Source organism: Boleophthalmus pectinirostris, unplaced genomic scaffold (genome assembly GCF_026225935.1).
Source record: "Boleophthalmus pectinirostris isolate CB_2022bp ecotype Guang Dong unplaced genomic scaffold, ASM2622593v1 HiC_scaffold_7, whole genome shotgun sequence".
Classification (NCBI taxonomy): Eukaryota; Metazoa; Chordata; class Actinopteri; order Gobiiformes; family Gobiidae; genus Boleophthalmus; species Boleophthalmus pectinirostris.
Window position 1 is genome coordinate 11557853 of NW_026571473.1, and position 15356 is coordinate 11573208.

Genomic DNA, 15356 nt, shown 5'->3' on the forward strand with positions numbered 1-15356 from the left:
TAACACATCTATCTCTATGGAGATTATTCAAAAGTATGCTTTTCTATTTAAATAGAATCTTCCAGGTGATTTGCCTCCTCCAAAAAATTATATACTCTAGCTTTAAAGGGCATTAATAATTAAAATAATAAATAAACCCTCACTGTGTTTGTGTTTGAGCAGTGGTGCTGATATTTTTCTGTTTACAACAGTCTAGATGAATCGTATATTAATTAGGACTGCAGACCTTGAAGGGACTTCTATTAAGAAAAACTAAGATAGTGTAAGTATTGAATGCAAGATTGTATAGACTATGCTGTATTATTCTCACTGACGCAGGATATTGCCATAGTAATGTGTGGTAGAGGTAGTTGCTGAGGTTTTGAGTTAAATAAGTGAATTTCTCAAAAAAAAAAAGTATGAAAATGAAAGAGAGAAGAGTAAAAAAGACTAAGAGAAAGCCAAAAGCACAACTCTCCAGGAGGTAGAGGGCTGTATAGCTCCAGTTCATTTCTCAGACTGGATACGGAGCTGTTTTGGCTGTGGGCTGAAATCACTGAATGGCTCTGCACACCAGGCTCTGAGCTGGTAACCTGCGGAGCTGAGGTTTGTAAAGCAACAAAAACTGAAAAAAGAGTGGAATGCAGTTGGCCACTTCGAACTTCTGAAACGCCACTGCATCTTTTGTTATAAACTAGTGTAGTGCAAGCAAATGGGACTACACCTTGAGATAATTCTGTTATTACTTTTTGAACAATTAATGAATAATTAAATAGGGGGTACTATGTAAAATCTATCTTTTGAAGCTTTCTAAAATGTTCTAACATTCCATGCATTTCTGACTATTTTAGCGATCTCTCTCAGGCTTGACAAACCTGATGCGATGTGCAGTAGTGTCATTAGTGGGATAAACACTAACTGTGTTGTGATAGCGCTCTGAAGGGGGAGTGACTTAGCAAGGACAGCAAAGGGAGAGGAGACTTACAGTGTCAAAAACAAAACTTAAAATATATGAAAACGTTTTCGACAAATACAGCATTTTCAAAACAATAAAAGTTAACATGGTGATCTATATATGTTATGTGTTAGCAGTTAATACCTCATAAAAGTAAAATATCTACACTTTAAGTAACATTATCAGACACGTCCACATACATAATCAATGTCAATGATTTTTCACGTGTTTTTCTTACTCTTGTAGGATCTTGCTGTCCGTTGTCTGAGGAAACCCAAAGTCCATGACCTCATCCATCAGCTCATACACCGTCACAAAGTTATCTCGGATGCTCTCCTCCTCCACTTCCTTAAAATATTCTTTAAAAACCTACCAACACAGATAAAAAGTCAACTACAACTTCAAAAACAGATTGCATACAGTATAAAGTACAAGGTGTCTGTACTTATTTAAATAAATCAAGTTGCAGCAATCTAAATGCTGCGTACAAGACTCAGAATCGCAGGAGGTGATATCTGTTCACAGTACGACTCCAGATAGAAGTAGTAGCTATAATAAAATATTCACATGTTTATGAATATTGCACCATTCCAATAATGTTAAACTAGCTACACTTTGCTCTAACTGCAAATGAAACATAATTTAGAAATTCTCTTAAAACCATTAGTCCATAGGTTGTGTTGACATTTTGAAATATGATAATGTCATATTTTCCTGATGTAGCGCAGGGGCATATATAATGGAGATTGACTTTATTTGAAAGAAATAACCAAACTTATGATCCACAAATGTTGAATCTTATTTGTTAGAGATTCGGTCCACAAACTTGCCAAATAAAACCTACCACTCAAAGTCCTTTCAGCGAACAATTAGCATAATTTCATCACAAATGCATAATAACAGAAGACAGATTGAAATGGATGACTTTTTATTGTTTCATGTGGATAGGCTCAGTAATTATAAAAAGAGATTAAAACATTTGCAAAATAACAGTGAAACAGTAATTTTGACCACAGATTTCTGACTTGTTCTCCAACTAAATTTTAAACTCTAGAATTGAAAATTTTTGAATGTGATGCAAGGTGAGCGCAACCTATTACAATTGAAATATGCAATCCTACAAACCAAATATGAAAATAATTGATAATATGTTTAACTCACCTGAACTATTTTATAAAGGAAGGAGTATACTAGAGCAGCGTTGGCATTTTTCTTGGTCATCGCCACCACTGAGCGAAGAGCGGGTTAAGGGCTAACAGAACATATGCAAGAGAGAGACTCTGAATTATTAAATGGCGCATGGTAGATATGCCGTATATATGAATATTTTTAGATGAAGCGATTCGTTGAGATGAATACAAAAAAGAAAAAAGTTACTGTATCATACTCAGAGAACAGAGCATGGCCAGAGGGAGGTAAAGGAACTCAGCTGTCTAACGCATAGCACTGGGAATTACTCACTTACTCACATCTGCAGCATCATGTTAAATTAATAATGCTACAGAGCGCTAGACCGCCCAATTTCACAATGAAGAGGAGACTGTACAGCGCAAGGTTCAGTATGTCCAACATTTTTCAGCTGTCACCCAGAGATGAACTTGAAATCCTGTGGCAAGATACAAGATGTTTTGTCATATGGCCTTGTAGGTTTTATTGTAAGCTCTAACTTGTGTTTCATTTTCTCGCTTAGAATACTTCGTAGTGAAAATTCAAAAAGTCATGGTCAGAGTTGCATCAAAATTTAACAGGACAGGGGGTTAGGAGGAGAGAGCACTGAAGAGCAAATTGTGGTTGTGAACAGAGATCACCACCAAGAATTTTAGTCAGCAAAGGAATTAATCTGGAAGAGACATCTCATACATAGTTGCTTTAAAAAAAAAATTAAACTAAACAGTGCTCATGATGAATTTATTACTCAGTATTACCTGTAAGTGGTTGATCCATACAAAACTATATTAAATCTTTTTTTTTTTTTGGAAAAGTAGAGCAAAGATACAGTTACTTATACTTTGCCATAGACTCTACCTGGATGACTAAGGTATATCTCAAAATGCATCCCTAGACTCCCTAACAGGCAGTGGTGGAAGGTAAAAGAGTAAAAGTAGCAAAGTACTGTACTGTATTTAACTTAAGTACATTTTAAAGTGGGTTCTTATTCCTTTTACTTCACTACATCTGAGAGCAGGTATCTGTACTTTCTACTCCAAGTGTTACTTTCTACTCCAAGTGCTGACCAAAATCTGTATAATTTTTATCATAATTTTTTATCAATATATATTACCACTTAAATTAACAAAACCTGTGTGAAATACTTTTACTCTTTACTCTAAAAGTGTAAAAAAAAACACAAAAACAAGTTCTTCAATACTTTATCTTAGACTTTATCATGTGATACTTTTACTTGAGTAACTTAAGTAACTCTGTATCTTAGATTTAGACTTAGACAGATTTTATTGATCCAGAAGGGAAATTACTTGGACACAGTAGCTCACATATCACAATATATGACAATAACATAGGGTAAAAAATATTTTTTTTAAATGGTAATAAACTTGTAAATAAGTAGCAATAAAAATCTGTACTTTTACTTGAGTAATAAAACTGAGTACTTCATCCACTAATATAATAGTGTATATATATTTGGTGTTGGTCTGGATGGCTTTTCTAGGTTTAATGCCATGGAGAAGGTCTAAACTCAAATACCCACAGATTTTTTCATTGTAAATAATTCCTTCTGAACTTTCCATGACACTCCACTAGGTGTTGGAAAGATATAAGAACATGAGACACTGGATTAAACTTGATGGAGGATACAGTAGAGGTTGCTGTGTTTGACCCAGAGGAAGTGTGTGGATCCATGTGTGATCAGGGGCGTCATCTCTGCCTCCTCCTCCCTCTTCATCAACATCGGCATGAAGTGATCGATCTCATTCATGTCCACATTCCCCATGTAGTTACGACAGATCAGCACCTGAAACAGCAGATAGGCATGCTGGGTTTATTCTTGTGGATCTTCATTATTTCAGTTTAAAATGCTTTAAACACACACTTTTGAAACAAGAGTGAAAAATGCTTTAGTTTGAACTGACAGTCTTTTCTCTCAGTCAGATATTGCACCATGACGCCAAAACATTTTCTGAGATAGCCTCTGACAGTTGCTTGTATATGGTTCTCATCCAACTAAATGTTATTTAAATGCAAAGGTAAAATCAGTTTGATCACAGAAAAAAGACAGAATAGTTTGTTCAAAATATAGCTGAACAAAAATTTAAAGAATGCAGACAGAAGGAGTAGTGAGGCATCTCATTTCATTTATTTGAAAACTGTGTGCCATGCCTTTAAGGATTGCCAAGGAATCCTTAAACCAGCTGCAACAGGTTTTGTGGGAAATTGGGCAACGATTTTATTTGATTATAGTCCTTTTCCAAGCCATCTGATACTCTTACTTAGGTTACATAATCACATGCAGTCTGCCCTTAGGTAATCTTGTCTGATGCACATCAAGCATAAATCTTCTGATCTTAAAGTTTCACAACTTGCTGAAGCACGCTACTGGATTTACAAGGTCAAACTATTTGTACTATCGATTACTCATTTAATTTATTATGATTATTATGATTATTATGATTATTATTATTATTATTATTATTATTATTATTATTATTATTATTATTCGTGTTAATAATAATAATAATAATAATAATAATAAAATAATAATAATAATTTATTTGAATTTATTTTATTTTTTTTACAAAATCCTTGCATTTGAGGAACCAAGTATCCACGCAAGACACATCATCTACATGATTCCATGGAAGCAGTAATCATACTTCAGATGATTGGGATAGATGGAACAAGCTGGACTTAGCTAGCCTGATTCATCAGCCGGTTTCACTTCATGGTAACCGTCTGACCTCACAGCATTAGGATTTGATCGCTTGACGGTAGGTGGATACTTTTTAATTTAACCAATCACTGCCCTTTGGTCATGACGTACTGTATGTAATGTGTTGCTAACAGGGGCTAACAGGTATATTAAGCTTTTCCCAGATCCCTTAGGAAAAAGGGCAATAACATCTTTCCTCTTGATAAAAATCACCAGACATTCTCTTTGTTCCAGCTTTAAATCCTTGATCTCGGGAATCGTTGTCAACACAGAATGTATGACTTTGTCTACATCCATCTCGACAGGTGCTTGTGTTTGACATCATGGCTTCACAGCTCTTCGCTGACTGGCCAGTGTGCGGTCTACAACTTTCAGGGTTCTTGAAAACCGTCTAGTGTATTCCGATTCCTGATCTAGTCACTGGAGAGAAATTAAATTGAGCAGAGGCACTAGGCGGCCTTGCCTGGCTAGAACTTAGCCCTCCTCCAAGAGTCAGGGTTGTGGAGTTGCATGCTTTATGGAAGACAAAGTGAAAACATTAACCTTTCCAATGATTGAAAGTCCGGTTGAGGAACTTTGACGAAAAACTCATGTCACTTTTCCTTGATTGCCACTCAAGCATCATCAAGTGACCTCCATCACCCTTGCAATTTCAATCAGCTTTCACCCGACAACAACTGCTCTTCACACCTTTCTGTGACAACTACACCGCCTTCACAAGATTCTCTCCAGCCAGCCTTAAGAAACCACCACACCCCCATTTGAAGAAACTCACTGGTCGAGATGAGTCAGCAGTCCTTTTGAGCTCCGGACAAAAGTGCAGAGAAAGAGATGAAAGCCGCATGCTTGAAGCCCGCTGATCACACACACACGCGCACCAGATACAAAGCTAGAATAGAGAGATGTGTGTGGCAAAGGTCATTCTGGGGCCCGCACAAGAAAGGCAGCCGGAAATCAGAAATAAAAAAAGGAAATTCTTGGACAGTAAAGTAATTTGCTGGAGAAAAGAGAGAGAGGCCACTGCTCAGCTTCAATAAAGACGAGACATCATCAGCAGTGCGTGAAGGGCAGAGGGCAGAGGAAGAAGAAGGAACGGAAGTTTTGTGATAGAAATCAAAGAGCTGACTATCAAAGAAAAAAACAATATATAGGATGCTAACTAGATATAAAGAGCCTCTTGACTGTTAGTCTGATGGTCTAAGTTGCAGTGTATATGCCAGGCTCTGTGTGGGCTCTGAATATCTGCTGAATGTCGACCCCACTCTTTACCCCCCTTTCAGGCTACACTGTTCTGTCTAATAAAAAGGAAACTATGTGATAATCTAAATCCACAATGTAAAGATGCTGTAACCAGTGTTTAGTTCACTTCATGCAAACTACTGAGCAATTATGGAAAAATACAGTAAATGTATTATTAATAGGCTTTTTAATAGGCTTTTTAGGTACTTATGGACACTCCAGCCTTGGTACCTTCGACAGTTGGAAATGGAAAATACAAAGGAGCACTTCCTGGATTCCACTGGATGACATCATGGAGTGGGGCAAAGTGTTTTGAGCTTTTGAGAAGAGAGTCCTAGGCTACATTTATACATAGTCAGGTATGTGGAGAAACAAATTTTTTCCTCCCTCCATTTTCCAAAATAACATTGTGAACATAGCATCATTTTCAAAAAAGATTTCATTTATATCATCCCTCATAAATACACCAATGAGCGCAGTCATAACTACACCGAGCCTATGGGCGGCACCTGGATTAGCATTTATTTCATTAGTTATAAGTATTTCTCAAAAATACCTTGAAAACCTTGCATTACTGAGTGGGCTCTTCTCTCTACAGATATGCAAAGAAGTGGGAAAATTGCTGACCTCTGAGCTCATTTGTCTCTGGTCATCAGTATGATACATCAGCTGTGTGCAAATGCAAACACATGAAAAGTGTTTGCACCAGAAGAACTGCAACTGCTGCTCTGAATGCTTCATGATCATCATCATAGCAAAAGGTAAACATTGGTTGCACTTTCGGTGCATCAGCTCCTAAAACTCCGTTTATCTCACTTTACATGCAAACAAGTTTTCCAGTATCTCCACTCTAGCCGGAGTTTTTAAAAAGATTTGTTTTCAGAGGTGAATTCACTGTTTGCATCTCAGTTTTTAAAAATACCTGTGTATGTGTAAACAGGCCTAAATATGCAGGGTTTTTCAACTTAAAAAAAAAAACTCTTGACATTTTTTGTTTACATGAAGAAACATGTTTATAATATAGTGAGCATCTCTGAAAATGGATTCAATAATGGAAACAATAAGCACCCACAGCAATTTTTAACAGACTTAGGAGCCAGTCACTTTGTCTAATGTTTATGGGTTGCTTGGCTGTATGATTTTCCAAAACAGAAGCTGTTTAAAGTCTGCCGAACTTTCACATCATGTTTTTAGAGGCACTTAACCACTGCTTCAACCCAGCCAATCTGACCAATATTCTTCTCTAACAGACAATGGCTGCAGGGAATAATGAAAAGAAAGAAGAAGTACTATAATGGCACTGGGGAACTGGTTATACTGAAAATTTAATCTCAGGCATTTATAGCTTTATGATTGTTGGAGAACATTTTCCACAATTTATCTACTTGGCACTCGAGATGAGAACAGTACATACTAAAAAAATGTGGTCCAGTATTGTAAGAAATTTAGTGAGTAACAACTTATTTTTTTAAACTAATTGATTCATTAGTTGTATTTTGACTTGTAGATAGGGATGGGACAAGATCTAATGCCACAAGATCTCGCAAGAAAAATTGCCATAAGATTGTGCGCTCATAAGAAATATGATCTTGTGAGATAAATACTGGCAAGTTAAATTTTTTTTAGAAGCTGTAGTCCCAAAAATCACTACTACAATGACAGCAGAAATATTAAATAAAGTAAATCAAAAATGGTGAGGCCAAATGGAGAACTGGATTTCACAATTTATTAATAAAAATGTCAAAATCTTGTTTTGTCTCATTCTTGTATATCTAATTTCATGTCTTGTGGAAATTGTATCTAGTCCCGGCTCTACTTGTAGATAGATATATGTATTACAATAATATAGGCTACTCTTATAGTCGGGTCTATAAAGATGCAGACAGATATAGGATTCCCATAAAGACTAAACCCACGGGGCCAATTAGACATAAATATCTGACAATAAATAGCCATAAGAGTTACATAATGGTTTGTATGAATACCATTAGGACCAAATATTCAGATTTAACTAACACTATTATGGAAATGAGTCTGAGTCTGTATTTTACTTCCAATGTTACACAGGTCGAATATTACACAAAACTGACTCTGAGCCTTTAGCCATGTTATAACATTGTTACTTCACCAAAAACACGCCCACAGGTTGTGTTTTCTTTCATTCACACGTGTTTGAGTAACTCATCTCCAAAGCTCAAAATGCTCTGTTCCAACTTATGATGTCATGTAGTGGTAATTTTCAAGTTAACAGCTACCTTTTACCTTTTGTTTTATAGAGAGTGCCAAGTCCAAGGTTGAAATGATCCAAATGATTCTAGTGCAGGTGTATGGAGTTTAAAACACAATGGCGCACTTCCTGTATTACCACATGACATCACAAGGTGGAACGGCATGCTTTCTGTTTGAGAGAATAACTCAGCCTAAATATGCAGGGTGTTAAACGTGTGAGAAAGAAACAAAACATAACTCCAGGTATGTTTGTGACGAGGAAACATCATTATAACATCAGAAAATAGCGTAATATGGGCTCTTTATAGTCCTCATCATTTCCACATCAGCACAAAGTTACTCTGACATTCCTGTATTTAAATCGACTGTCAGCCAATCTATTCCATCTTGCAGGATAGCTAACAGCAGGACTCAAACTGTGACAATTATGGCCTGACTGCAATCACAGAAATGATTTTGAAGGGGTTCGTAGTTATGCACCTTCAGGATTCTCCAACATCAACACAGCATCCCCGTCTCTGCGTGGCTGCCTCTCAGTTGATGTCAGTTGAAGGCAGATTAACAAGGAAAACAGCAGAGATGCACCGAGCAAAGGCGGATGACTTCAAACAGAACACCTCACACAATCCGTTAGCATATTTCATGGCCCAAAGCAGCACACATCTACTTAATAATCCAGGTCTCATTAAATTCAACTGTGGGTGTGTTATTTCTATCCAAGTTTAGCCACTGCACCCTTAGAAAAACACATAATGGTGCAATACAGTTGGACAAATATTAAAAGAGACACAGCTAATCTCGGAAACCTGATCAAACAGTCTTCATCTATGTTTGTGAAAGTACGAAGTGGGGAAAAAATATCTAATTTACAATGAAAACATAGGAACAAAAATCATTCAGGTTCCAAGCAGGTTCCATCACCTGCTTGTTTCTATGGATATGTCATTATTCTGCCTGGATTGTTCCACAGTGTCACTTTAAACACCTCTACTTAACATTTATTCTATTACTGCTAGTTTATAGCCCAAAAATATCTAGAAAAATTGACTGTGAGCAGGGTTGTCTCTCCACAGATGTGAACTGTAACTTGGTTTGGTCTCCATGAAGTTAGAAAGGTTTACCATACTGTGGAACATTCCAGACAAAGCAATAACATCTTCATGGAAAAAAAGACCAGAAAAGTTATGCAATGCACCTTTAAAACATGTCCGGAATTGACAAAAATACTGAAATATGAACAGACGAAGTAATACAAGAATCTTAATTTGTTTGGAGTTGTTTGTGCAGAATAAAACAGTATATTTTGTTGCTCATGGAGGAAATTACAGCACTTAAAAAATTGCAACCCTTTGCAATTTGTTATTTTGCAACCATTTAAATTGCAATTTCAATTGTGATTAATCTTGTAGACCTATTAAATACTAGAAGAAAAAGACCAAAAGACGATTGACAGGCTTTCTATGTACACAAAGCATTCAGTGCGGAATCAATATAACAAATATTAAAAGAGCCACAGCTAATCTTGGAAACCTGATCAAACAGTCTTCATCAGTGTTTGCAAAAGTACAAAGTGGGATTTTGTCGCAGTCGTCCAGTCATCGTCACCGTCATACTTGAGAGAAATGCATTGGTCTTTCAAGGACAAAAATACTTACTCTGAAGTGCCTTGGCAACAAGAGTGTCATTTTACTAATTTGGTTCCTGACATTTAGAACTTCAGAGTTATTTACAAGTTAGATGAACTGAACTAAAATGTAGTTCTGTAAAATATAAATGAAAACCTGGAGAGCATTGTACATTTAAAGTGAAACCAAATAACAATGGAGTTGCATTGTTGCTGGAAGGAAATCAGACCTTCCTGTTCACACATTGTGACGCATAAAACCTCATCTAAATATGACAATGAGAAAAATGCATGACTTAAGGGTTTCAAATCTTACAACTGAAAGCTAAATCAACTCATATTACTCTTAAGATTGTTGAGACTCTTAAGTGTATTGGAAAAGAATGTCTTAAAGGGTTACTCTGAATTTCCTGATCTGTTATTATGTTGTTTCCTCATCACAAACATACCTGGAGTTGTGTTTTATTCATACAGGTTTAACACAAAAACCTTGTACATTTAGACTGAGTTTGTGATGTCATGTGGCAATACGGGAAGTGCTCCACTGTGTTTTAAAACTTTCAATATAAAAATGATGACGATTTCAGCCCTGGAATTGACATTTTCTACTGAACTAAAGGTAGAAGGTAGCTGTTAAGTTGAACACTGTTCCACATTGTAACGTCATGTAGTAGTCGAGTAATTTGAGCTTTGGAGAAGAAGACAAACTAATAATAAAGGATTACTCAACTGTGCGAATGAAAAAAAAAAAAAAAACACAACTCCAGATATGTTTTTGATGATAGCAACATTCTAACAAGGCTTAAAACTCTCAAGAATTAGTTTTGCATAATACAGGACCTTTAAAGATAGTTTTCAAAGGATGCATATTTTGTGCAATAAGAAGCAATCCTATTTCAGGGAGAACTTGCAATCCACAATGCGTTAGTAGAATGAGTCAAACTGAAGCAATGGATTCTACTCTTTCAAAGTTTTGTTCGATAATGCAGTCTTAGCTTCTTGATGTTAGAAAAACTGTGAATTCAGTCGTCATATTCAACGAAAGTGTGCAGAACTGAAGAGAAAAACAGTCTTATGTAAATTACCACCTTTCAGCTATTCCCGTTGGGGTCGCCATGGCAAATCATCTCCCCATCTCTCTCACTCCCTTTCTCTTTCTGAAACCAACTAAATGCATTCTCTTAAATGCTTTGCTGAAATCAATCATGACAGAACATTGCAGTCAGAAGTGGCAGAAAAAGTAGAATGTCAAGTACATTGTTTAGAAAAGCTGCAAAAAGATCTGACGAACAAAATAACCTTGAAGTGCTGTCTCTGTATTCCTTCAAATTAATGTATAAAGTGACATTTTTCCACTTTGGTGGGTTTACTGAACAGTCATGTTCCGTTTACATTTGTGCAATAGACTGAAACCTCAACCAAGAAATTTACAATCATGTTTAAGAGAAGGAGCACTAAACATTAGAGAGACGATACACACACACAAAAAAAAAACTGCAAATATATCAGTCTGTCGGCCTCAACTCTCCTGCCTTGGCTGATATTTGGATTGAACTCACCAATTGTTGCATAAAGTGTTAGTGCAATGATGGCAATCACAAAATGAGATTACACTGCTCCATTATGGGTTAGTAGTAAAAAGGGTAGGGTTGTGGATGGCTGTAGTTACAGTAGGCAGACCAGTAAAATGTATAAACAATATTTATGTTAGTATTAATTAAAAATATATATATTTTGGGGGAAAATTATCAAAATATGCCCTACATATTGGCCCAAAAATATTGGCAGGGCTTATTGCCATTGGTTGCTCTGGGTTCTAAACAATAGGTATGAAAAAAAAACATATTGGTCAATCTGAATCTTAGTCTCAATAAAAAATGTATTAATTGCACAGTTCTAGAGTTGTACTGTCAAGAAAAATAACAAATTTTCAATTTAGGATTCTGCTCAAAGTTCATATTTTCAACCAGAATTGACAAAAAAAATTCATACGAACTAACAAAACTGGGAAACTAAACTTGTTAGCAGTTGCAGAATAAAACAGGATAATTGTTGTTTAAGGAGGAAATTATGGTACTTCGAAAATTGCAGCCTTTGGGATTTGCTAATTGTGATTTCGAATTGATTGTGATTAATCTTGCAACCCCATTAAACACTAAAAGTAAAAGGCCAAAAGACAATTGACAGGCTTTCTATGTAACACAACGCAATCAGTGTGGAATCAATATAAACCACTCACATGTGACCTCAGAAGCCAAACAGCCTCCACAGAGCTACAGTGTAAATGACAGAAAGGCAAAGAGAAGGACTCCTCCATCTTTCACAACTAATCACGGCCAATCACATACAGCCCAGTGTGGCTCCGTACAATGGGGGCAGTGGTGGGGAGTGAGTTCACACTACTTTACTTGTCAAAGCTGAGAGAATATGAAAGATGCCATTGAGTGGAGAGATAAGATGCAACCATTTCACTGTGTGGAAGCTCAGTGGCAAGGTTAACTGTAGCTCAAGGCGTCATTCTTCTGCTAGATTACAATGGAGTAAACAATTCACACTAGAATAATGTTTATGGGCTCATACCAGATTCTCCAATTCAATTTAACTCAAACTGAAAAAACATGTAGGGACACTATTTAACAGTTCTAGTGGGATGCATTCACACAAATGAATATCTTGGTACATTTTTAATTATCCTGATGATTGTTTGAACACTATAGCAGTCCATTCAAAATATGTTATTATATGTAGTTAATATGATTAACTGATATTCAGGAGCAGGACCACGCCTCAACTGCCCTCTCCTCTCACCAGCGAACCACAACTCACCTCGACCATGCCTCTAATTTCCCAGAAGCCTATATGTAGCAGCCTTTCCCATCATCCCAGTTTGTCTCGGCTAACTCGACCCCACCCTCCCATTCCCTATTTTGTCTTTCAGTCATAAGGCCCCTACAAGGGGGGTCCCATTCCGGCTGGGCCAAGTGAAGATTGAGAAGGAGCCCCCACCCATAGTATCAACCCAGTCATCTCTGCCCCGCTTCGTACATTATCAATAAACTTCTTCGCACTATGTCTTTGTTGGTGTGGTCCTAGCAAGTGAAGTGGTCACTGACGGTCAAGTATAGCAAGAAAGTGAATGCAATGCAAACTACACTTATGTAAGTATAGAACTATCACTGTATGTTCTTGTCTGAAAGAATAAACTGCCAGTTTCTTTTCCCTAAGATAATGCAAAAGAAAAAAAACAGCAAAAAAACAAGCAACATTTTGTCTTTTAATAAGCTTGACCTCGAATAAATAAATACAAGTACTTTAAACAGTATGCTCGATATTCTAATTTTGCATGTCTCCAGAACAACAAAATTGATGTCTTCTTTCTCATTACTTCCAAACTAGAGTCAAAAGGGTAAATGAGCTAACCTCTAGCAGTAGCACAAGTTCAAGACAGTACTGACATCAGACTAAACCAACATATGCTACCTTTTCCTCCTCCAAATTAAAGCTTGTTATTCGGTGGTGCCCTAATGAAGGAGCAGGGCCCCATTTGGCAGGGTCAGAGTCTCTAACTGCCCGCGGGGCAGAGGAGAAGGATAGATAGATATAAAAGGAAAAATCAGGAAAACCTTTAATCTGCACAATCAGAGACTGGGGCTGGGAGGAACTGATCCTTCTCCCATAAGGGCATTGTCAGGCATGTAAGGCCTCTTCAGCAATTCCTTTTCTTGCCTTGGAATATATTAACCCACAGAGATTTAGATGCATGCTGGGATGATGGGAAATGAGGAGGAATAATGCGATTCAGCTGCAGTTTCACTTTTGGTTCATCGAATCTTTACAGAGGGAAAACAGCCATACATTAAACATAAAATATATGTTTCTAAGCTAAATTTGCCTACAAAGTATTTCATTGCAGATCAGCGCACAGTACCGTTGTACCCTTGCGCAAAACGCAGTGTGTGAATGAGCATTGATGGAGGTCAGAGAGGTAATTGGTGCTCATTGGTAGATAGTCATATTCACATAAGTCAGCCACTGGGTGTTACTATTTTTGTATGAATTTGAAAAAGTCTTGATATCAGATGTACTTTCTAACAAAACCATTTCCATTTATTCAAACTTTGGACCAAGAAAAGAAAAGAAACATCTCACAAAGGGTTATGGTGACCCCACCCCATGGGCCTAACTTGTTGATATGGCCCGTCTTGAATTGTACTGAATAAAATGATAAGAAGGCGGGCAAGTTCAAAGTGTGTCAATCATAGCATCTATAAATAGCCAATGGCATTTGAGCTATTTTCAGACTACATTAGAGCATATGGTAGCCTACTTACTGTAGCCCCAACTAATTAAAGTGGCATTCAGTGACTGGCAGAGCTATAATGAATGTGATTTAAATGAGAAAGCAGAGATTCAGAAAAGTAAAGAACTGATGGAAATGCCGGGACACATCACATGCAATAAGACCGCATCAGTGCGCAAAAACAAAACGCGCAGTGTGCAAACCTCCAGTGAAACGAGTTTAGCAAGTTGAACCTCTGCTGACTCCTTTCATATCTGCTACACCGTAAGAGGACACGTACAGATACTTTGTCTGTCATCGCGTGCAAATAAATAAAAACGTGCTAATCTCCTGGCATGACTGCGAGAAAACAATTCATAAAAATGTGCAAATAATTTACAGTATTTCTCGTGTTGTAGCAGGTGGTTCTTTTACACTTGTGCCAACTTCCTCGCAAACAACTCGCCTTCCTTCAAACTTACCTTCCCCTTCAAATCGAGGATAAAAATCGCCGAAGCCGACATCGTGGTGGAGCAAATCCTCGGGAAAACAACTAGCCTGGATAAACCGTGAGTCCGCTGGAAGATATGGGTCACTTATAGGGGATAATGTGCTCTCCCATCCTCCTCCATCCTCCACTCCTTCAGTCGGTCTCGGCGTTTCAAAACTGCACCCTCCTCTGCCTCTCCAAGCGTCACCACTGCGCGATACCACCAAGGCGCACAACGCTGCTTCCGGTTAACAGAAAAATAAAAGTTTGATTTTATTTTTATTTTTTTAAATCATGGAAGTATAATGCGATCATTCATATTATAGATCTATGTTTATACATACATTGCACTTTTTTTTCTTTTTTTATGTATTTTCTTTGTTTTATGTATTTTTTTTCATGTAACGTTTCTGGGTTTTGGGTCGCTACAATTTAGTACAATGTATTTGCTGTTTCTACTTGCATTTGTCAAAAGTAATAGGGTATAGTAGGTATAGGCATTATCCAGCAGCACGTCTCTGCAAGATAGAATAGCAAAACGTAGGCCTATTTTTACGCAAATTTTATTTAATGAGCCACTGTCATATGGTATTTTACATTTACATCTTTATTTTCCTACTATGGACTACTTAAATTATCTAAATCTATATGAGTGAAGCAGATCTTAACACTACT

The 15356-nt window shown here is 37.0% G+C and overlaps 1 protein-coding gene across 1 annotated transcript in view; it reads right to left on the minus strand.

Moving 5' to 3' along the window:
• ap1m3 (adaptor related protein complex 1 subunit mu 3) overlaps positions 1–14870 on the minus strand; it is a 48422-nt gene extending 33552 nt beyond the window's left edge. The window contains exons 1-4 of the mRNA XM_020938075.2: positions 14674–14870; positions 3749–3905; positions 2096–2163; positions 1173–1303 (exon numbers count right to left, since the gene is read on the minus strand). Of these exons, the coding sequence (XP_020793734.1) occupies positions 1173–1303; positions 2096–2163; positions 3749–3905; positions 14674–14715 (398 nt within the window). The 5' untranslated portion in view covers positions 14716–14870. The remainder of the gene's footprint in view (positions 1–1172; positions 1304–2095; positions 2164–3748; positions 3906–14673) is intronic.
• Between the last annotated feature and the right edge of the window lie 486 nt (positions 14871–15356).